Source organism: Sinocyclocheilus grahami, unplaced genomic scaffold, assembly GCF_001515645.1.
Source record: "Sinocyclocheilus grahami isolate Dianchi unplaced genomic scaffold, SAMN03320097.WGS_v1.1 scaffold777.1, whole genome shotgun sequence".
NCBI lineage: Eukaryota > Metazoa > Chordata > Actinopteri > Cypriniformes > Cyprinidae > Sinocyclocheilus > Sinocyclocheilus grahami.
The window spans coordinates 495405-520334 of NW_015505956.1; the positions used below are offsets into that span (position 1 = coordinate 495405).

The 24930-nt window shown below is 37.1% G+C and overlaps 1 protein-coding gene across 1 annotated transcript in view; it reads right to left on the minus strand.

Annotated features, from left to right (window-relative positions):
* The window catches only part of LOC107561529 (calcium/calmodulin-dependent protein kinase type II delta 1 chain), a 149938-nt gene extending 130066 nt beyond the window's left edge, over positions 1 to 19872 (minus strand). Inside the window, exons 1-2 of the mRNA XM_016245993.1 lie at positions 19861 to 19872; positions 19284 to 19404 (exon numbers count right to left, since the gene is read on the minus strand). Of these exons, the coding sequence (XP_016101479.1) occupies positions 19284 to 19404; positions 19861 to 19872 (133 nt within the window). The remainder of the gene's footprint in view (positions 1 to 19283; positions 19405 to 19860) is intronic.
* Between the last annotated feature and the right edge of the window lie 5058 nt (positions 19873 to 24930).

The following is a 24930-nucleotide window of genomic DNA, read 5'->3' on the forward strand; positions in this document are numbered from 1 at the left end:
ATCTGAAATATAAATATTTTGTAACATTCTAAATGTCTTTATCATCAGTCAATTTAAAGCATCCTTGCTAAATACAAGTAGTAATTTCTATCATTTCTTTCCCAAAGAAAAAACAATTATATTGACTCCAAGATTTTGAATGGTATAGTGTATAATGTTACAAAAGCTTTTTATTTCAGATAAATGCTTATCTTTGGATCTTTCTATTCATCAAATAATCCTGAAAAAAATGTACTCAACTGTATTAAATATTGATAATAATATTAAAAAATGTTTATCAGCATATTAGAATGATTTCTGAAGGATTATGTGACACTGAAGACTGGAGTGATGATGCTGAAAATTTAGCTTTGATCACAGGAATAAATTAAATTTTAACATATATTCAAATAGAAATCAGTTATTTTAAGAAGTAAAATATCACAATATTACTGCTTTTGCTGTATTTTGGATCAAATAAATGCAGACTTGGTGAGCAGAAGAGACTTTAAAAACATTAAAAATCTTACTGTTCAAAAACGTTTGACTGGTAGTGTACTTGCCAATTTTTGCTTTTCAGTATGTGTATGTTTTTCCATGATACAAAGTCCCCAGGTGCATTTGAGAGGTCAAGATTTGTAATTTGTACTTTTAAAAAGAAAATGTTCAACAATTAAAAATAATATTATCAGAACTAAAGCTCACGAGTTATTGTGATTGTTTGTGGGGGCTGGGATGGTAAAAATCATGGTTTACAGTGCAGTATCACAATTGGATTGTTTTTTACAGGTAAAAAATGTTTAAACTAAATGAAAATAAACTCTACAGTACTGATACTGTAAATGAAAATACGGTAATAATACTGTAAATACAATTCCGTAAAGACATTATTGTACTGTAAATGCAATTACATTAATAATACTGTAAAAAATTTTACAGTAAATTACTGGCATCCAGCTGCCAGTAAGTTAATGTAAAATTTACAGCAACCTATTTACAGTGTATTAATGCAATACAATGAATCACAGTCATCTAGTCTCCCCATGGCTTAAATTACTGGCAGCTTAGCGTTTAGTAAATAATTTACACCAAAACAAAAGATAACATCTATCCTTTGCATTGCATTTAATTATTAACTACATTGCATAATAAATTCAGACAAGCTCAGTACTGACTCGTTTTTCGTCAGTTTATTTTAATGAAATGGAATGGGTACAAAGGATTGTGGGTAAATGAAGGTCGCGGAGGATACATCCCATGCATCCTTCAAATTCAGCTGAATGAAGGACGCGAAACGAAGGCTGCCTTCCAAGGATCCTTCTGACTTCAGCGACATTTGATGACGTGGCAGCCGAGATATGCATCCTTCGTAGGATGCAACCTTCCGTTTGAGAAACACCCACTGACTTTACTTGGGTGGGCCTATTTGGAGAAACATTTTTACTCTCTTTTCTACCTCTTTTTTATCTGCCCAAATTAATGAAACCATCCGCGATCGATTAACTAGTGGAAAATCACCCCTCGCCCTACACATTTCATATCTGCTCGTTCTGTGTGCGCGAGAACTGTTTCCTCCCGCTGACATTCCCTCGTGCGCTGCAAAGACGTGGTGGATATTTCACAGACAAAGACAGGGATCGACAGTGCGGGCGCTTCAATCTAAAATAAATGTGTGTGAACTGTAAAATGTATTTAGGAGCACGAGTGCGAATAAAACAAAATCGCTCCGGGTGAGTTTTCTTAAATTTAATGTCATAAAAAGTCTTCAATACATGAAATGGTAAAACAAACGTCTTAATGATAATTTTAAGATGTCTTATATTTTGGGATGGAAAAACATAAAATGCGATACAGCCTATTGATTATTAAACTTCAAAAGGCTATGTTTTCATAAAAAAAAAGAGTGTTGCAGTGTCACAAGGTGGTGCTTCAGACTGCTTTAAAGTGATTCTCAATCAATGAATAGCGCACCTTTATGCCAAGCTGTTGCTTATGAACTCGAGTTGATGAATTATGACACTGTATATGTTATGACCTTTATATAATATATTTTAGATGGTTGTACGCATATTGTAATGGATATTTTATCACCTCATCTGAAGGAACAGCCCGCAATAGTATAGGCATTTCAAAATAAGAGTCCAGGTGTATTTCAGGCTTGTTTATAATTAAAAATCACAAGTTTTTTTTAACAATAAATTGTATTTAATTTAAAATCCATTTAAATCATAGGAAACTATTGTAGTTTCTGGCTGGGATGTTTCCCCACAGGAAGAAAAGTCAAAGAACATTATTTGATACATATTATTCAATATATAGATTTTACCCATTCACTGAGAGAGACACTACATGAACAAGCAAGGAGAACTCTACCATTTAAATGCTGTAATTTTGCATAATTTAAAATGCATAATAATGCATAACAGGAATAATTAAATGTAATAGTAGCCTATATAATTACAATAAATTTCAATAAGCATAAATAAAAAATATTGTTAAAAATCACACATTATTTGTTATTTGTCACATGTCGTAGACCATTTTTGTGCCGTGTGTAATAGGAGGATTTAGCTACCACCGCAAGTATATTTCAAACCTGTGGGAAATACTGGTGACCATATAGTACATACAGTAGGCTGGTGGACAGTAGTCCTCTGTGCTCATAAGGGCCTTTTGCACTGCGGGAACCTTTTCATAGTACCAGAACTAATTGTGGAACTATCCACTTTTCTGCGTTTTCGCACTGCCGGAACTGGGTCCGATTTTAGTACTGGACTGCCTTTTTCGAGAACCAAATTAGCTCCTACTCTGGAACAGGGTCTAACCAGCACAACTGGTACTACCCGTGACGTAAGTAGACATTGATTGGCTAAACGCGTATGAAAACGCCCTCACCCGCCATGATTTAAAACGCTGTGTAAACATACTGTAAACATTGTGTCAACTTATTTCGCAAGTATGGAGAACATCAATAGATGGACGGACGCTGAAGTACACTTGTAACAAATGTAGCACTGCCAGTTGTCGTTGGAGATTCTTAGTCCTCCTTTCCGTTCTTTCAATCGCTTTACGTATATGTCAACATTCCATGTCCATTATTGTGAAACCCGCGAGACACAACAAAAACACAGCTCCAATCACAGCGTCCTCCATCCTCCTGTTGATAACGTTGTTCTTCTTTAGGATTGTTTGAGATGCGCCTCGCCTCGCCTAAAATGTTGGCGAGAGTAGGCGGCTGCAGTAAGGGGAGGAGTGAAATAAGCGCAGGCAAGACGGACAGTTCTGACCTCTCGAAGTGGAACAGATACCTATGAGATCAAAGGCAGATATCGCGTTATTCTCACTCATGTGCTGTGTTGCTTATAAACATGATATAATTTCAGTTCTGATGCTTTTATATGAAAATAAATATGATGAACAAGACACTCAAAGTGCTTGCTATTTAATTCCATACAAAAGGTGTATTTATCATCCATTTTTACTTTAATACAAACATGTATTTTAGATTTTTATAGAAATATGACAACAATCACATATCTCACACAGAGATCGCACTGTCATACTGTTTGGGAATATTAATGCATAATTTAAATACATAATCACATAGAACCAGATAAAAAAAAATTCATTTTAGAAGAGAACACAGCATCACGGTTGTCTGAACCAATTAAGCTGTGTCGTCAGTCAGTCGTTTCCCATCATGCTTTTGATCAGCGCAGTCAGTGGAGGGCAACTGCGCTCGACTGCACAATCCGACACAGCCGCCTCGCCGTCGCGAGAGATTTTTTGCACACGTCAGCATGACATCAGAGCAAGTCGGACGTAACTCGAATTTTTCTAACCGGCATGCATCTCGCGGTGATCACCGGTGATCGGTTCTGCGCAGATTTTGCTCATCTCAAGCAAGCCTTTTGTTTCCGTTGTTGAATGCCACGCACAAATGACGTCGCTGTTGATCGGCTTACGTCACTTCCTAGTACACACTGTCGGAGCGAATGCAACCCTTTAAATAGTACTGGGAAATAGTTCACGCAAAATCGTCCCAGTACTTTTGTACTGTACATTTAGGGTGTATTCACACCTGTCTTGTTTGGTTCGATTGAATCGAACTCAATTTTATTTGCATTTCAATGGCTTAAATCACTTGTTTTTAAACCACAATACTTAAAAACAGATGCAAATGGTGAGTTTTCGTGACCATGGTGCACAGCAACGTGACGTGAGTGTGCTAAATAGGCTAAAGCTTGCCGTAAAAATTACCATGACTATGTTAGGGGAAATTAGAAAGGAGATATTTGAATTATTTATTAATAAACTAGTGTTTTATGAGTCAGTGTCGCAAAGATGAAGTTGATGATACTGACTCGCCATCTCATCATTGGACGCGCCTTTAGAAAGAAATGCATCTTTACGGATTACATAATAAGAGTTTTTGTTTTGGATTTGAATGTTTTCGTTTTGTAGTCATTTAAAGCTTTTTATTGATATATTCATCATGTCTGTAAAAAAAATATTTGCGGAGTTTTGGTTCATTTTTGTGAAGCGCTCCTGTTCAAGACCCAAGACGGCAAGCGCATCCTATTTGTTTTTTATTTTATTATTTTACAAAAGCACAAAGTTTTCTTGATATTGTGAGTGCACACAAATAAAAATAGACCCTTTACAGTTCTGAATGATGCATTATTTTTACCTTACCTTTATGAGCAAAAATGACGGCGTATTTAATTTGTTTCCACTGATGTCTTGAAACGCGCTTCAGCTTCCACTCTCCACACAAAAGATTGGATACGCATCTATGCATTGTGATGTGCTTTAAGTATTTTATATCTATAGATTCTATTTTAGGCAAGTCGTAATTTCAACATCGTCTGACATTCTCATATGAAGCTCATAAGTTTCTTCATATTGCGTTAGTATCTGACAACACCAAATCAGTAAAGAATAAAAATTGCACTATGAAAGATCTCCATGATTAGCCTGTTTTTGCACTTCTTGTTTTTCCCTGCTTGAGAATTTCAGTCCAATGAATGGATGACCTTAGCACACATGTGATTTTGTTTAGAATTTCTGGTTCACTTGCAAAAAGGGCAGTGTGAAAGTGAACCACACCAAACTAAAATAATCAACATTGTATTTGGTCCGGACCAAAGCAAGTGAACTAGCAGACTTTCCTGGTGTGAATACACCCTTAGTTCTGGAACTAAAGTGGTGCGAAAGGCCCTATACTGTACCAGCGCATGTTCAGAAAAAGGGAACATATAGCAGCCATGAAGGGATTGTGGGGTGTAGTATTCTTCTAAATCAATAAATTATAATGGACTTAATGGGTGCGCACAAGCAAAAACCTCGAGACCACATCAAGACATTTCTTACCAATCCTTGAGATTTTTTAGCAATGTAATGTCCCAAGCCTTGTCCCAACAGATATGTTTTTAGTCGTTTCTTGAAGATGGTTAAGGACTCAGCTGCTCGGATTGAGTTGGGCAGGTCATTCAACCAGGAGGGAACAGTTAATGAAAAAGTCAGTGAAAGTGATTTTGTGCCTCTTTGAGATGGCACAATAATATGCCGTTCACTTGCAGAATGCAAGCTTCTAGAGGGCACATAACTCTGAAGTAATGAATTTAGGTAAATGGGTGCAGAGCCAGTGGTAGTTTTGTAGGCAAACATTAATGCTTTGAATTTAATGCGAGCAGCTACTGGTAGCCAGTGCAAATTGATGAACAGAGGTGTGACATGCGTTCTTTTCGGCTCATTAAAGATTAATCTTGCAGCGGCATTTTGGATTAATTGTAGAGGTTTGATAGAAGTGGCTGGAAGGCCTGCTAAGAGAGCATTGCAATAGTCCAGCCTGGATAGGACAAGAGCTTGAACAAGGAGTTGTGTTGCATGTTCTGAAAGAAAGGGTCTGATCTTCCTAATGTTGTATAAAGCAAATCTGCAGGACCGGGTAGTTTTAGCAATGTGGTCTGAGAAATTCAGCTTATCATCAATCATAACTCCAAGGTTTCTAGCTGTTTTTGAAGGAGTTATGGTTGATGAGCCTAACTGGATGGTGAAACCACAAGCAGTTCTGTCTTAGCCAGGTTGAGTTGAAGGTGATGGTCTGTCATCCAACAAGAAATGTCTGTTAGACAAGCTGAGATGCGAGCAGCTATCGTCGGATCATCAGGATGGAATGAGAGGTAGAGTTGAGTGTCATCAGTATAGCAGTGATATGAAAAGCCATGTTTCTAAATGACAGAACCTAGTGATGCAATACAGACAGAGAAGAGAAGTGGTCCAAGAACTGAGCCCTGAGGCACTCCAGTAGCTAGATGTTGTGACTTGGACACCTCACCTCTCCAAGATACCTTGAAGGACCTATCTGAGAGATAAGACTCAAACCACTGGCGTGCGGTTCCTGAGATTCCATTTTCCAGTAGGGTTGACAGGAGAATCTGGTGGTTCACCGTATCAAAAGCAGCAGATAGATCCAGCAAAAATAAGTATAGAAGATTTGGAGGCCGCTCTTGCCAGTCTTAGGGCTTCAACAACTGAAAGCAAGGCAGTCTTGGTCGAATGTCCACTTCTGAAACCAGATTGGTTGCTGTCCAGGAGGTTGTTCTGTGTGAGAAAGGCTGAGACTTGGTTGAACACAACTCGTTCAAGTGTTTTTGCAATGAAAGGTAGAAGGGAAACTGGTCTGTAGTTCTCTAAAAGAGTTGGGTTAAGAGTGGGTTTCTTAAGAAGTGGAGTTATACGAGCCTGTTTAAATGTTGAGGGAAAAACACCAGTGTGAATGGATGTGTTAACGATGTGAGTGAGTGCAGGTACATTTAATGAAACTACGACCATGTCAAAATACTCCAGACCAGGGAGCATCTTTCACTTATAGAAATGTTCTGAACATGCTATTCATGACAGGAAAAAATGGTTATAAATTACACTAGAAATGACTATGCCAGTACAGCATTAATAATTGATCTAACAACTAAAATACCTGAATTATACATTTGGCATTTTACATTCTACTCTTTGCTGACAGTCCAGTGGTTTTCACTTGATGAATTGGAACCGAATTACAGAACTAGGAATTTCTTTTGTTTCTTAATAACCATTGAATGTTAAGACAAAACAAGCAAACATGATACTGCAACAATGCATAATCACTTGGCTAGACACGTGCATTTAGACTGTCAAAGCCTAAGCAGGATTTTTGAAATCAAAGGAGCTCACTGCTATTTATTTTAACACAATTCTGCATCAGTCTATATGGGCTACTACCTGTGCAAGAGAGAAAAAAAGAAAGGGGGAGAGATTGATTCAGAATCAACATGCCAATAAATCCCTGTGGTGAGAGTTTTCCAACTAGAAATTCTTTAATATTCAGAGTGCGAACCCAGAGTCAAGAAGAGGGAATCCCAGAGGTGACCTTCAGTGCATGATGAAAATTAAATGGGCTTCTCTTGCTCTCCATCTCCCTCGCTGTCTCTCTCTCTGAGTCTGACACACATTTGAACAGTGCACAGACACACATACTCACATATCATTCCCTATATATATATATATATATATATATATATATATGGCAGAGGATTCCCAAATCCAGGTGTGAAAAACTTGTTGCCTCTTTCCCAAAAAGACTCATGGCTGTATTAGATCAAAAGGGTGCTTCTACTAAATACTGAGCAAAGGGTCTGAATACTTAGGACCATGTGATATTTCAGTTTTTCTTTTTTAATAAATCTGCAAAAATGTCAACAATTCTGTGTTTTTCTGTCAATATGGGGTGCTGTGTGTACATTAATGAGGAAAAAAAATTAAATTAAATGATTTTAGCAAATGGCTGCAATATAACAAAGAGTGAAAAATTTAAGAGGGTCTGAATACTTTCCGTACGCACTGTATATATATATACAGTGTTTCCCCTACCATTGTTTTGAAAACCATCTGAAAGAATAACAAAAATAGCCTATATTCCAAAAGAAAAAGAAAAAAAGACGCACAAGCTCTATGTATTAACTTTAGCGCAGTGTTGCCAACTTCGCGACTTTTCAGACCCCTTTAGCGACTTTTTTCCAAAAAAGCGCCTAGCGGCAAATCTAGACACTTATTGGACAAACCTTATTTAGTTTCTGAGACTCACGGGTACTGCCGCACGAGTGCGAGGTCTCTCTTTCCCAGCGCGCACACACCTCTCTCTGCATCTGATCTGTTTAGCGAGCGGCTGAGGAGCAGCGCTTTCAGTTAAAAAGATATTCTGTCGCTTGAACTCTATTTTACATGCAAATATAGCCGAAATCACAGCACAGCCATTCTCTTTATCTTATGTGTATTTGATTTAATTAGACAACTGATTATGAATCAGGGTTTTTGTGCGATTTAACATCTAAGGGAGAGCTGGTTATCTAGTCTTAATGGGCTGCGTTTCAGTCACTATTTCATATTCATCCCGTTGTCTGACAACAGAAACAGAAAAATATATCAGTGAAAACAGTTTTATTGAGAATTTGGCTGCATTAAAATACAGTTTGTGAGCACAGGCAAACAAATGTAAAAGGTATGACACAATGACGTTATGAATATGCTAATTAACGTATGACGTCATTTAGCTACTTTTCAAGTGGGCTTTAGCTATTTTCAGTTGAAAGAAGTTGGCAAGACTGCTTTAGCGGTAAAAATGTCGAAGAGGAATGGAGAAGGTGACAATCCTAAAAAGGCAAAAATTTGTTTTTATTTCTTAAAAGCAACAAAATCCGGAGAAACTACTCAAGCAAAGCCAGCCTCTGTGGAGATGCCACCTGACGATAGCAATCCAAATACAAGCTCCTTGCAACTTTCTGAGGAGGGAGTAAGAACCGGTGCTATTACCAAAAGCAAGCACCGGACTTCAGGGTGGGATCCTGCCTGGGTTGAAGACCCCGAATACAAGTCATGGCTTTATAAAACAAGCATAGGTAAATTGTGCGATTTACATGTTACTAGTTTAATAATTTAAGCTCCTGCTTTCAAGTCCTCCTAGGAAGTTCGTATTTATGAGGTGGGAAGTTGTGTTTAGGACTGCAGTGGGTTCTCTTAATTAATTACACAAAAATACAGCAAGTTTCTTAAACTGTATTTCTAGAAAATGAAGAGCAAAGAATGCACGTCATGTGTTATTTTGCTTTTTCAGGGTTCCCTCGGATCCTCAAAAAGTCTTAAATTAGATTTTTTTTAATTTAGGCCATAAAAAGTCTTATGAGAGGTCTTAAATTTTAGATGACACTTTGACTTAGACATATCTAAATCATTTACCGAATTAAAACTAAGTTATCTAATTAGTGTACATATTGTTTTTATAATTTTTTCTTTGTGGATTTGCTTGTTCACGTGACATTTCGTGGGGCTTGCGGCATTTGCTGCCTCCTGCACGCGAAGGAAGAGAAAGGTAAATGTCAGTTCAGTAACAGTTGTAAGTTCATTATTTATGTGCGTAGGGATGTGTGATAAGTATTGTCGATGATGATATAGTAATTAGCTTATTGTTTTAAAGATGTGCGAGCTGACATTGAGTTTGTCACTCACGCTTTCACTGCTTGATATATACAGTTAACATTATATGCCCTCAAAATTCAAGATACACTGTCATTTTTGCCCCAATGAGTTTTTGACTTATAATTATATCATTAGGATATGATGTAGTTATATTACAATATCACACAAGCAAGAGTGTCGTTTTCCCCGAATCAGCACGGTTGCAAATGTGATATTTATTTTATAAAACAGTTAAATAAACAATAAGTTAACATGGTGAGTTACATTTTAGACTCAATATTGTTTTTTTCTTTATTTCACCATTGAAAATTTCAAAATGAAGAACTGAATTGGCGTTTTGAACTAATCAGTTTAATTAATGATTAAATGACCCATTCAATAAAGACGGTCACTTGCTTCATTCCTGAATTAATCAGTTGTTTGAACAAATCGGTTGAATGAATGACTCACTGTTTAAAACTACCTAATGGCAGCTAAGTTTCATATTTAAAGTACATTTTAATTAAAAAGTTAAAATTAGAAATAATTTCATATTACATATTGAATTAAATTTATGTAGACAAATTGTAAATGCTGTGTAAATATATTAATGCCACTTCGGTGTCACCTCTGCATTGCAAAGATGGATTTTGTTGACAATGATTTAATTTGATTGGTAAAAGCCATATAATTTGACATAAAAGGTGATGCATACATCTAATAACACCCTGTTTTTTATATTTTTAATTAATTTATAAAGCCACTTTAAACTTTGTCGTTACATACAGTTGGGATGGCTCGATACCACAATTTTGACTTCGGTATGATACTAGGATCTAATACCTCTAAATCGATACCATAGGTGACAAATAACCAGCCTCAAAATATAAGTGAATTGAAAACAATTTTATTAAACGCACTGCTTAGAACTCTGCATGAAAAATTGTGCAAACAAAAATTAAAAAAAAAAAAAAAAAACCTACATTGAACATAGGTCAGATTTTGATTTTGAAGAAAAAAAACTGAAGAGATAAAATTAAAATAGGATCATGCCTTCATATCATGCAAAGGTAATATTTGGCAAATGTTGAAATAATGGGGAGGCTTGATTCATGCCTTTTCCACAGAGAAAGTGGGTTTTCTGTGGCACTGGTCTCTTCCATGTTCTTGTATGTGTGGAGTAGGGCTGCACGATAAATCGCATGCGATATTTAATGCGCATCTTGTCAGAAAGCCGGTTCTGTAATCAGCGGTAAATCTCCATCACCTGCGGGCTTTCACATGGAGCAGCATTAACTACACAGAACCGTTGTTCACCGAGAAGCTGCGCAAAACCACGATCATATTTAAGAGTAATATGCCCTTCATCACTATTACTAATACTAAAAATAATATTACTGATCTTATTAAAATAAAAGTCTAAATTAAATCCGTTGAAAGAGACCCATTTACCTGTTGATCTTTTAACTCCTTGAACAAATCAGGATGAGCGAGTGACAAATGTTCCCATGGCAGCACATGATTTATGAATTAAGGTCGGTTGGTTCACCTTTTTCATAAATTTTGTAGGCAAAGTAATGCCATATTTCACTTCTACCGCTTTCTTTATTTATTAATTTCGGACGTGTAGAGTGAGTTTCACCTGTTTTATCCATTGTCGTTTCTCCGTTGTCATGCTTGCCGGTTTCGCGTCAGTTTGGGTAACACTTTGGAACAGCAGCGAATGAAATACCGAATTGAGAAAAAATGATGATATCGTACCGTTTGAAATATAATAAATACCGGTATTTTTCCAGTACCGGTATACCGCACATCCCTACAACAGATGTTTTCATCAGCAGCGAATGAAATACCGAATTGAGAAAAAATGATGATATCGTACCGTTTGAAATATAATAAATACCGGTATTTTTCCAGTACCGGTATACCGCACATCCCTAACATACAGTATTGTTATATTATAATGCTATCATATTGTGTGCAGGCAATTAGCTTACTTCGCTGTACATAGAAAATTTCAACAATATCACTGCTAAATACCTATAAATATTGTGAGATAATCACAAGCTGTCAACTAGTCTCTTCTCTCCTGCTTGCTTCAGTACATGGGGATAGTAGCCAAATGCCAAATGTTTCAATTCATTAAGGAATGTTCTGTCGCTTATGTCGGCAACACAAGAAGCCAGCTACAAGGGGTAAAGAGATGCGTGTCTTCATTGAGTCTCCCTGTGAGTCCTACAGAAAAGACAAGTTGGACAAACACGCATCCTCTGATCACCATAGAGCTGCCATGCAATGTCACGTGGAGTTGATGAAAGGTGTCACGTCTATTTTAATTTCAGAACTGTATTTGGAAGTCTGTGTACTGGCAATCAATGCATGTTTGTTTAATTTTTCAAATGTTAAATAAAACCAACAGGCAACACTGTCACTGCCGCCTTTGAACCAATGATTGTCCTTGAACATGAGGCTGTGATTGGGGTTTTTAAATGTCTATACTGGCTGGTTAAGCATCTTATTCACCTAACCCTTCATTTAGAGTCTGTTTTAATAATAAAATTATTGTTTTTAATCAACTCTCTAAAAAAAACTTTTATAGGACGAAGAAACGGAGTGGCAAAACAGCTGACAGACATTTGGCCACGGCTGCTTTGTGCACACTGTGCTCCCCATAGGCTTTCACTGGCCTGTAAAGATGCAGTAGACAATGTGCCGTACATGAGGACCTTCAAGGAGCACCTCCAGCAACTGCACTTGTACTTCAGAAACAGTGCAAACCGCACTGCTACCATGAAGTCAGCTGCAAATGCTCTAGGGATCACTGACCTGAAAATCAAGGTGAGAAATTTCCCATCTTGTCTCATAGCATACATGTACTTAAATCAGTATCTCACTGTCAATTTATCTGCTTTCTCTTCTTCATTGTCTAGGAGGTGAAGGATACTAGGTGGCTTTCGCAACACCAAGCCATACTGAATCTGCAGAGAAACATTAGTGCAGTCCTGGCAGTATTGGCTGAGGAGGCAGAAGTCAGGAAATGTCCTACAGCTAAAGGGCTGTATTCCTTCCTTGCTACATACCGCTTCATAGCTGCTTCACCTGCAGGCAGATGTTCTTCCACACCTGGCTCGTCTCTCCAAGATCTTCCAGAAGGAAGATGTTAACTTCCTGGCCATCAAGGAGCAGGTAAATTCAATTGAGCAAAACTACTGGTTCAACAGTTTGCAATAGCAAATATTTTGAAAGCTAAAGCAAGTGAGAGAACACCTTTGACTGAACATAATTTGAAATGTTTCAGGTTCCTGTCACAATGTCCTTGATCACAGTGATCAAGAATGCTGATATGTGCACTCTTTGTCAGTTTAGCTCACTCTAGAAATTCACCGATACAAACAACCACCTACTTCGCGCCGCGTCTATGACAACACCACGTATCCGTAACACACCCGCTCCGCAACACTAGTAGTTTTGGGGGGTCTACCCTACCCCCCCCCCCCCCCCTGAAAAAAATCCTAGGGGAAACACTGATGTATATATACAGTGGGTACGGAAAGTATTCAGACCCTCTTAAATTTTTCACTCTTTGTTATATTGCAGCCATTTGCTAAAATCATTTAAGTTAATTTTTTTTCCTCACTAATTGGAAAATATATATATTTACGCACACAATGATTGATATACTGACTGTGAGCTTTTTCCAGCTGTGCGATATTATACCAGTTATGCCATTTCAATGTTTGTATCACTCATCATGCGCGTCATGGCGGTGGAGCAAACACACTATAATTTTACAAATACTACTGTTATTTTATCACAGAATATATTTCTATACACAGAATATATTTCTATATATATTTCTTATAGTTTCTACAAGTAGTTGTTTGAACTTGCTTGGGGTGATATATGCCCACGATATGAGAAATGTTATTTCATGACAGCTAAATTATATATATATATATATACACACATACACACACACACCACATACATAATTATTTATTATATAAAAATAAAGAAGCAAATTACAAACCATAAGACAAATACAATAGATACAAATTAAATATTAAATTAACTTGTTTTTCTAATACAGTAGGTTTAACATGTATACATTTATTTAACATATTTTGTTGCTTGATTAACACTAATGAGACAGACAGGTATTTAATTAGGCTGCTGTCCCTTTAAAACCGAATGAACGTAATATACTGACACATATATCTGGTTTTCAACCACCTGTTTACGTTCACTTAAGCCGTAACTGACTGCATTTACGTGAGATACTCCACATGATGGAGATTTTGACAGCTGTGTGTATTTGACAATAAAGGCGCAAGGAGAACTGATCGCAGAACTGGGATCGCGCAGGTGTGCGGCCGAGAGCGAGAGAGTGCTTCTGTTCTGTGTGTCATTCAGAGTGATTCCGCCTATCCCACCTTCACTTACTGCAATTTGTCCTACGACAAGCTTAGTTACCTTTGATTAGTCTGTTCTCACATGACAGAACACTTGCCACTACTACTTGCTCTGATCACCCAGTCATAAAGAAATTTGGAAATACGGGACAAAACATAATTTTTTCAAAATAAGTCGGGACACTAAAAATAGAGCTGAAATACGGGACTGTCCTGGGAAAAACAGGACGTCTGGTCACCCTACTCAGAGGACATTAAAACAATTTGTTATGAATATGAGATTGACCTGAACAATAAATGTTTTATAGATGCAGGTAATCACACTCACTCAGACAATCTTTCTCTCATAATACTTTACTCTACACAATGCTTTTAGCATACAGCTTATAGCATAGAGCTTTGAAGTATTTTACCAGGCTAATACTTTTACACATAATAGCTTCAATGAAGCAACTCAGTGTTCTTTCGTTACTAGTTCTATAGTGATGTTTTCGAATTAATAACAGAAGCTAGTGCTCATCTGTTAAACTGTCAACTTGAGATGTGAATCCGTGGCCAAAGTCGTTCCACACTCAAGAGGGTTTTTTAATGACACTCCTTTGTTTTTTCTTATATATTTACACATTTGTGCCATCAAACTGTTGTATTTGCAATATGACACTTGTACTCGTGCGATATGGCTTTATATGCATATATATAATTTCAGGACTCCAGACTGCGACCTAAAATATTAATTTGCGAGTGAAGTTGTTGCTGAGGTGGCCAATGGCGACTACAGAAATTGACATGTTGTGATTTTGCATGTAATTACTTTTTTTTCTGATTGTTTTAGCGATCAAATATTTTGTTATGTTTACCTAATAAACTGAGGCGATGCACATCAAAGTTTTAGTGAAAAAAAGCAGCTCTAGTTGATGAGGGAGTGGAGACGTGAGAAGTGTGTGCAGAAAAGCAGTGTCTATTTTGTGCGCAACTTGAACAAACTACAACAGGTAAAGCTGTCAGCTGTGTGGACATTAACAATATATCGTTAACAATTCGTTTATAATCGATATGGCTTCTTGTTATCAAGATCTTTAGTCTATTTGCTGTGTTCTGTTAATGCGTGAGCTTCATATTATTTGTAGCGCACTTGCCTTCCAATAATCACAATAAGCTTTGTGCTTTGTTACATTTTAATAAACAAAGTATCAGCTTTAAAATTCTGCCAAATTCATAACGAAATTCAAACAATGAATACCACTTTGGTGCTCTTTAATGTGGCATGAGCACTTGCTTTACCACCTCAGTTCATGTGAACCTGTCATTATCTATCTCTTTACTACGATAGTAGGCCTACAAATTAAACATGAATGGACACCAAAAGGTATTTTATAAGATAGAGTACATCTTACTGAAATGTCTCTCATACAGTGTTTCAAACTGCAGAAAATGTGGAAAACTTGAAAATAATGCCACGTAACAATCATTTACCTCAGAATAAGCATTCCGCATCCATAAGCTCATCAGTCAGTCATAAAAAAATAACTATAAATAGGAGCATTTTGCTTAATTTATGCCCTGTATCGCATATGCATATTTTTACTTAACCTGTTGACATGATAAGAAAGAATGCAAGGAGCTAAAGGTAATATTCAATACCTCCTATTTAATTGCATGTTACTAATGAAGAAAAACAGACTGGATGTGTGCAAAACATATGACAACATTTATAGGACACATTGAGGAGGAGCTCAAACTACACTCAATGGCAAAGTGATGCTGAAATGATTATGGTCCATGATATTGGCACAGATTCTGTGCAATAAACAATACTTTGAGACTGTATATGGTTCTCAAAATGGAAAAATGTTAAAATGTAAAAAAAATGTTTATTCTATGGCACCTAAAAAAAATGTGGCACCTAATTTTGTTTCTTATAGGAGCCAATGGCTCCTAAATTGATTTTTTTGTCTGGAGCCCTGTATATGTATATCACAGGAACCCAGGGAAAAATATTTTCCTATTAAAAAGTTTTCCCTGGGGTTCCTGTGATGTAATGGCTTCAATATCAGAAAAGCATACAATTGCTTCTAAAAAACAAAAACAATAAAATAGTTAAACAGAGCATGAAAAAATACAAATGAGCAAATTATGTCCAATTCAAGTTATGTTCTGATCAAAGTGTTTGAGGGATTTTTACACTTGAGTCCTCTTTAAAAGAGCTGAATTTAGATACCTTTCAGTTGACCCAAAATTGAAAGAATCTAGTCTTCTTTGCATTTACATTGCACATACCTGAAAGTGGAGTCATAACATTCAGGTCCAAAAAAAAAAACTTATTTTGTTTTGTTTTGAAAAATTAAAAAAATTTTGATTATTTTTTGAGGAAAATTTTACGTCCAACTACCCTACTCCAACATTTTCTCATACATGTCGACCTTCAGCTTTTACTGTTAGATTCTCTGTACAGGGCTCGACGCTTACTTTTCTTTTTAGGAGCACTTCACTTCTTAGTGCCCCTCACAGTAACCAAGTGAGGGGTCTCTCTTATACACAAAGGACTTCTTTTTTCCATTCGCCTGACAGTCTATTAAAGACACAGTAGGAGTCAATACTGGGACGCCAGAGCCATCCCACGCTTGCACTCAGCAAACAGCTGCCTCTGAAAGCTCAGCCAGACATAAAACACAAGGCTTCCACAACACCCCTGGCCTATTATGCTATTGACAGATTGGCCCATGAAGGTCAAAATAAGTAAGAAATGGACCTGCTCTACAGTGGGCGGCAAGTGATGTCACAAGCTTCTGAAGGTACCTACTACAAGTGATTTTTTTTTTTAAACGTTAAGCCAACTTGCAAAGGCAAAGCTACAGTCTAAAGATATTGTTAATCATAATAAAATAATAACAATAAAAAAAATGTGCACTGTACCATTTTAATAAAAGTGACAAAAAGAACAAAAAGAAAAACTATTTTACAAGCTGCACACACATGCAAAAATACAAGGTTTGCTGATTAACATAACAGAGCAGTAACATAAAGACAGCACAGAAGCCTATTCCAGGGTTCTGTGATGCGCAGGAAAGTACTGAGTTCCTTTGTAGACTTGTCCATGTCATGATCAAACGTTACTGAGCGGTTTAAATCAGTAGTGGTAACCTGAGGTGCATTTCCCAAAAGCAATGTTAGCTAACTATGGTCTCAAGTTCCATTGAACTCCATTGGTAATGACAGAATTTGCGACCATATATGTTTTGGGAAACGCACAACTGGTAGACAGAAATGCTGCACTCCACCAGATTCAAAATGACAGAAATCTAGAGAAGAACATTTTCGGCACAGAATAGGTGAGATAAAAATTAAAGGGGTCATATGATGTTGCTAAAAGAACATTATTTTGTGTATTTGGTGTAATGAAATGTGTTTATGTGGTTTAAAGTAAAAAAAAAAAACATTATTTTCCACATACTGTACATTATTGTTTCTCCTCTATGCCCCGCCATTCTGAAACGCGTCGATTTTTACAAAGCTCATCGGTCTGAAAAAGCGAGGTGTGCTGTGATTGGCCAGCTATCCAATGCGTTGTGATTGGGATAGAGTGAGCTGAGGCCGGGCTAGCGTTAGCGGAAGCCCCGGCTTAGCGTGAGCTGAGGCTGGAGTGAGCTAAGGCGGCGGGGTCGAGAACGGCGTGCCCGGTGGATCCGACGAATGAGCGGCAACCAATGAGCCGTTTTAGGTAGGTGTGGCTGACTCTGAACTTTTATAAAGAATATCTCTTTGGATTTGAGACTTTAGTCTTTGCAACTTTACAGATCTTCTTTATGCACCAAGAGCTTGTAACACTCCAAAGAGAAAGGAAAAATTTAAATCGCATCATATGACCCCTTTAAATATTTAAGGGATGGCTAAATTCTCTCAATTTTATAAAACTACATGACCAAGTGCTTTAGATTCAGTAACTCTTTCAGCTCAATACATGTCCTATGGCTCGAAGGCTGCACTTGGTTTTTATACCTTCTGGTACTTGCCCATGCAAACCTCACAGCCACAATGGAACAGTGTTATGGGTGGTTTGGGTGACGTTGTGCAGTTATGGTTGGAGTGGTTTTGTTTGGGGCGCACTGCTATGCAGTTGCTGAGATTTCTGGGTGGTGCTAGGTGATTATTTACTGATTTACTCCAAAGTTTCTATAAGATTCTTGTCCTTGAGATTTTTTAAAACAGCTAAAGACAGCTTTTATTGAAACCATGCTGCCAAAATGACTTGCTTTCTACTTCCATGTTTTTATTACGTAATAAAGATGATTAAATCAGCACAAGACCGCCTGCACAGACACAGATCACCACCTGCTTCTTCATCATGGACTCTTTGACCCAGTCACTGATGCATTAGTGAAGGACAGGAGAAGAAGGCAGGAGAAGCACAACAGGATCACTGGACTAAAAATAACATTAGAATCCTTTGAAAGGTAATGTTACGTTGGAAAGTAAAGTGGCTGTTTATTTTCAACTACGCGATTGTCTCAGTAGAGCATTATTTGTTTGTTCGGGTACATTTCACTATGGATTCTTTGGTAAACCAATCCCAATTCGACACAGGCTTTTACTGAAAAGCATTCATGAGAGTGCAGAAATCGTGAGGTCATTGCATTTGTTCGCTCGACAGATAAGGCTTTGATAGCCTACAATGACCAGCGCTGCAATGAGAGTAGATCTAAATGTAATGTTATAACCAGCACATTTAAGGATTAGTTCATCTCAGCAGCTATGATAGTACAGACGTAGTAAATGAGTTCCACATGTAATACGTATTTCATATGCAGAGCTATTACCCAATCATAGCAGTGGACGTTTACTTTGGAGACTTAAAGGAGACCCGTCCATTTAAAGTGTTCAAATTAGAGGGCTAAAATCAGGGTAGAAATGGCCTTTTATTAAGTATTATTATAAACTATTACTTTATTATTTTACTATATATAAACTATTATATCTAAATAATATTTACTGTAAAAATGTATGTAAAAATCCTACTAACATCATAAGTGCACCTCAGGAAACATTATACAATTTAAAATGCAGTTCATGACACCTTAAATACTTAGGGTTAGGGGTTGGTTCACCTTAACCCTAAATATGATAAGTAGCAATAGGTATGCTTGCTCTAGTAACTAGGTAATTAATGCTATGTGGCCAAGAACAGCTGTGGTTTTGTACATGTAACCAAAAGCAATGACCTTACTGTGGTTACAATACAACCACAATAAAACCCTTAATGGAACAATATTGAACACTACAACATGCAATAATATATTACGTTAAATCTACAGATGTAGTAAGAGTTCAACACCGTACTCAACTGAACCAGTTGTATTATTTTCAGCATATGATAGGCTATACTCAGCAGAGTGAGCTCACCTCTGGCAGACAGCTTTTTGGTGTTGATGATTTTGGCAGCATATTCCTGACCAGTAGAGATTTTCAAACATCTTCTCACCACAGAAAAGGCTCCTCTGTAAATCAAAAAGAAAGTTAGTTCCTCACTGTGAAAATACTACTCTGATCCCCTCTGCCTTTTCTAAAAAAAAAAAAAAAACCTTGTCTTGAAAATCCCCGCTATATATTCATAGAATATATGGGCGGTATAATATGCTTATCAACATAACTCCGTTCTGAAAGTAAATAAACATGACGTTTTAAATAGGGGAATCCCGCTGTTTACTATTCCCGCCAAAAAAGGGAAAATACTAATTTATAACGTATTTCAAAAATGTATGAAACCAACGTAAGTAGCCTATTATATTTTTAGAAATTTGCGAGTTTTAAACTATAAAACAAATATAAATAAACTATATTAGGCTACTGTTAAATTTGCCCCAGGTATTCATTTTATAATATCATACAAAGTTTGCATTATAATTTATACTGTCAGCATAAAAAAAATGGTCTGAAATTAGTAACAGTATAGGCTCTTGATTATCTCTTATTCGTTTACCGTTGTAATCATTACGGTTGAAACTGCAACAATGCATAATTTCACACAATCACTTTAACAATTAAAACCATTAAAAACATATAGTGGTAAACAATAGTAGGATATTTAACTTAATTAATTTCATTGCTTATAAAAAAGAGCTGTAAAACGCAGTGCGGGGTTATCTGTAAACCCTATTGCGTGATGATTCAAATGAATCAATTGTTGACCGGATCATTCGAACGAACCGATACGTTAAAGTGATTCGAGTTTCCCAACAAGCACTTAATCTCTCACATCTCGCTTCCTGCTGTAACAGCGGCTGTTGAATCCAATGTAAGACCACCCTCTGGCGGCACAAACACGCGTGTACGAGTGTCTGAAAAGATTTACGCGTATAGATGATTTAAATCGCAGGAAATTAGAGAATGTGTGCGGGTAGACTTGTTGATAGACTAATAAAGATAGCCTAAAATGAAGCATCATACAGTGCTGTTGATCCTTGGGTACTGTCACCTTGAGTTAACGGGGATGACCAATTATCCTCTTAAATGACTAATCCTGTAAATCCAGTGGAGCATTCTCCCTCATCTACTATACTGTCTCAAAAATCAATGTGATGATAAAAAGCTCCCTCCCCTCCCTTGACGTTTCAGATTAGGTCTATTTGTCACTTTTTACTCACCTGAATATGTATTATAGAGTTGTTTTATGAAAGTGAATGCACACACACACACACACACACATATTCCTTTTGTCAGTTATTCACAATGAATAATAAATATTTTCTCTTTTCAAATAACTTGCAGTGAATTATAGATAACTGAAAACCACTGCCCAATATTCAAAGTTACCAAGAGAAAAAACCAGTTTAAATTACACAAGGGGTCATATGATGCTTTTTTAAAGATCATTATTTTGTGTATTTGGTGTAACAGAATATGTTGACATGCTTTAATGTTCAAAAAACACATTACTTTTCAAATACTGTACATTATTGTAGGTCCTCTATGCCCCGCCTCTCTAGACTTTAGTCTTTGCAACTTCAGGGATCTTATCTATGCACAATCAGCTTGTAACACTCCAAAGAGAAAGGAAAGCTTGAAATCGCATCATATGACCCCTTTAAGTTGATGTAATGATCAATATTATTATATCAGCATAAATGTTGAATTGATTTGAGAGAGAGAGAGAGAGAGAGAGAGAGAAATCTGTAGAAAAACTGATAATGTCCTGGCAGAAAATGTTCAGTTTTTTTTTTTTTTAAATTTGCAAATACTTCCTTTAACCATAAAACACTACACAATGCAATGTGTAATTTAAAATATCGGTAAAACACCTGTAAAAAATCACGACAGAAAATTCCTTCATATTAACACTGTACATTGGGCCACAGACTTTTCTAAGAGTGTAATGTAAACTATGAGCAGTGAGAATTAAAGTATCAGATTATTTCCAGGGGAGGTTGGGGGTTCGGTTTAGTGGGGTAGGAGGGAGTGAGAAAGAGTTAAACAGCCTGACAGAAAAAAGCTGTTTGAGTGTCAGCTAGTGGCAGTATGGATACTCTTAAACCCTTTTCCAGATAGAAGTGAGGTACATAGTTCATGCATGGGTGTGAGGGGTCAGCAATATGCACTACAGATGCAATGCTTGTCGAAGAATTATCTGCAGGAGTCTCTCTGAGGGGAGATTCAGATGATCCCCTCCACTGTCTTGACTATCTACTGATCTGCAGACACACTTCAGTTCCCAAACCAGACCAGATCTCAACAACAATAGCTAAAAACAATGTCTAACCGGCTATTTGGATTCCAATTCCAACACTAACCAATAACAACCAATTTACTTTTGCTATGGTTAAATTCAACAATATCTTCAAAAGATTTTTGAATTTTGGCACTTTTTTCCCGTTATATAGTAATTGTAAATACCATAAGTTTTGCTATGCTATAGCATGTGTGGAAAAGTTTAAACCATGTGTGTTACAACTAAACCCACATTATTTTGTGCCCTACTTACCCCATACCAGGGCCGGATTATCAATGGGCATTACAGGCACGGGCACCTGCGCACTTGGGGCCCAAGCGAGGGGAAGAAAAAAAATTCCAGAGTGTCTTTACACCAAGTGCAAATAGCGTGCTTGTTGGCAAATGCTATTTACACTCTGTCCACCAATGTCTGGTTGGGACACTCAAGATTTAAAAAAATACACATTCAACTCAATGTCTTCAGTGGTGTAGGCAGTAAAGTGTAAAATTTTCAAAACTGGCTTTTGACGCGATCGACCCAGGTTCAAATTCACCTTTTACCGAGCTATATACACCGATCAGGCATAACATTATGACCATCTTCCTAATATTGTGTTGGTCCCCCTTTTGCTGCCAAAACTGCCCTGACCCATCGAGGCATGGACTCCACTAGACCCCTGAAGGTTTGCTGTATATGGCACCAAGATGTTAGCAGCAGCTCTTTTAAGTCCTGTAAGTCGCAAGGCGGGGCCTTGTTTGTTCTTGTTTGTTCAGCATATCCTACAGATGCTCGATTATGTTTTTTATTTCACAGTAATATCAGTTAACTTCAGCCTTTCTGCAAAACAGTGTATCTGTACTTCCATTACCTACGCACCAGAGATTCTCAGGAAAATGTAAGAGTGCTAAATAACAACTAGAAATACAAAAGGTAAAGTTCAGACAATTTTTTTTTAACGTATTTACAGTTTGGCTCTTTTGGTAACTCAGTTGGGCTCAATTGGTAACTCTTGGTCCTCAATTTGGATAAAAGCGTCTGCTAAATGAATAAATGTAAATGTAACGCTATTGATCATATCAAACTTACCATTCTTTATCTGCCTTTGATGGTGGGAAAAGTAGGCTAGCAAGCAGCAACTTTAGCATCATCTGTGAATCTGTTTTTAGTAATAATAAAAAAAATTATAATTTATGCATTTAGCAGATGCTTTTATCCAAAGCGACTTACAGTGCATTCAGGCTATACCATTTTTACCAGTATGTGTGTTCCCTGGGAATTGAACCCACAATATTTTGCGCTGCTAATGCAATGCTCTACCACTGAGCCACAGAAACATTAAAAGAAAAGAAGAAAACGTTTTTAAAAGAAAGTTTTAGAGTAGGGATGCACGATATTATCGGATCAATATCGGAATCGGCCGATAAAGGCTTTAAATGTAAATATCTGCATCATATCGATATGAAAAATGATGCCAATATGTCTTGCCGATAAGAGGAATACATTAACTCACATGTGCTCAGGGTGTGCTAGCAATTAGATCACGTCAGCAGTGTGGCTCATTCTTGAAGCAAAGTTTTGCCTGAATGGGGATTGGATTCACTGTTTTGGATCGCTGCATTAAAACTGAGAATGCACTGTACAGAATGAGCATTTGGTGTGTGATAGAGTAAACAGTAATAGCACGTGCAGCGGCAGCCTCCCCCGCGTCCTAATGACCGCTCAGTAAGGAGTTTTAATTCCGTAGGGGGCGCTGTTGGCCTACTTCTAATAAAATGAAAGCAAAATACACAAAACTTATGAGCTCTGAAAGATTTTCTGAATTTTTACAACTCTTTTGCTTTAAACCATTAAAAAATGTTAAATCTTAAAATAAAATGTTAAGGTTACTACTGCATCTTTCTGGGGGGGGTGGGGGGATGCAGCGACTGAATATAGTTTATTTATAGTTATTTTCAAATCTTCAATGCACTGTCATTATAAAAGAACTTCATTATTGTTTATTTAATTCTAACAAATAAGTTATTTTTAAAAACTAACCAAAATTTTAAATAATTTACTTATCATTTCTGCAGAGCAGAGACTTGGTGTTGTTTCCAAACAAAAGGAAATAAATCGGTTATCGGCCAAAATGAGTTGAAAATATCGGCATTTCGGATATCGGCAAAAATCCAATATGGTGCATCCCTATTTTAGAGGTATCCTTCTCACATTCTTTTCAACATATTTAAACCTTTATAACTATTTCTGTGTAACGTGGGGTTTGTGTTTCTTGTTCATTGCTCTCATGTCTTTTATTTTGGAGTTTAGTCATGGTTCCCGTCTATTCATGTTGTTCCTTTGCCCTTTTGTATTCCTGGCCTGCGTTCAGCCCCGACAAAACGGTGCAAAACGTTTTTTAAATGCAAACGGTGGTACGTTGAACACTGTTCTGATGACGCAAGAGTTGCAACTATGGCAACTGAGAAGGCCATTCTTTGTGTTCTTTTTGAAGAATTTTCGGAGCCTGATGAAATCGGTATAAATACATGTTTAATACTGCAAAATGCGCTCGATGTAACAGTCACTGCCCTTGCTGTCCAGAATAAATGAGAACATCCCAATTCGAGTGAAGGGATTTGTGGAAACTGTGGTTCCTAATTATTGTGATCCAACATTTACCTCGCATTTCAGGACGAAAAGACAAACACTTCAGGTGAAGGATAATCCACTTCTTACCTCCAAGACTGTGTTTGGATCTATATGACCTTATTATTTCACACCGTTTCCAGGAAACATGTCGTTCAAACCGGAAACCTTAGCAAAACAGTGCACACCGGTTTGAGCTTGAACTTGCCCCTGCTATTTGTTCCTTTGTTCATTGTGTCATGTTCTGATTGGTTGTCCAAGTCATGTCTTGTTCCTCATTGGTTGGTTTGTCATGTGACCCTTATTGTTAAGCCCACATGTTGCCCTTGTCTTTGGTCGTGTATTGAACGTATTAACCTCTGTTTGGTGAGTTGTTTCATGTTTGTAGTCAAGTCTTTGTGTTTTGTTTGGATTTTGGATTTCACACTGTATAATAAAGCTGCACTTGGATTCATCTACAGCTAGTGGTGGGCAGAGCGAGACTTCATGAAACACTGAAACAGTCGAAGCAAATGTGCTGAGGCTTCAAAACAATTCAACACCCATCTCTACGTTGACATCTAGTGGTCATTTTCAAGTATTGCTCTGAACCAGCATTGACAATGAATCAGTTAAAGGAGTCCTATTATATGGCAAGCCATTTTAGCTTAAATTGTTCCCAGCCTTACTCATCGTAATTGCATTTTTACTAGTAACAATTCAATTAGAGAGCTCTAC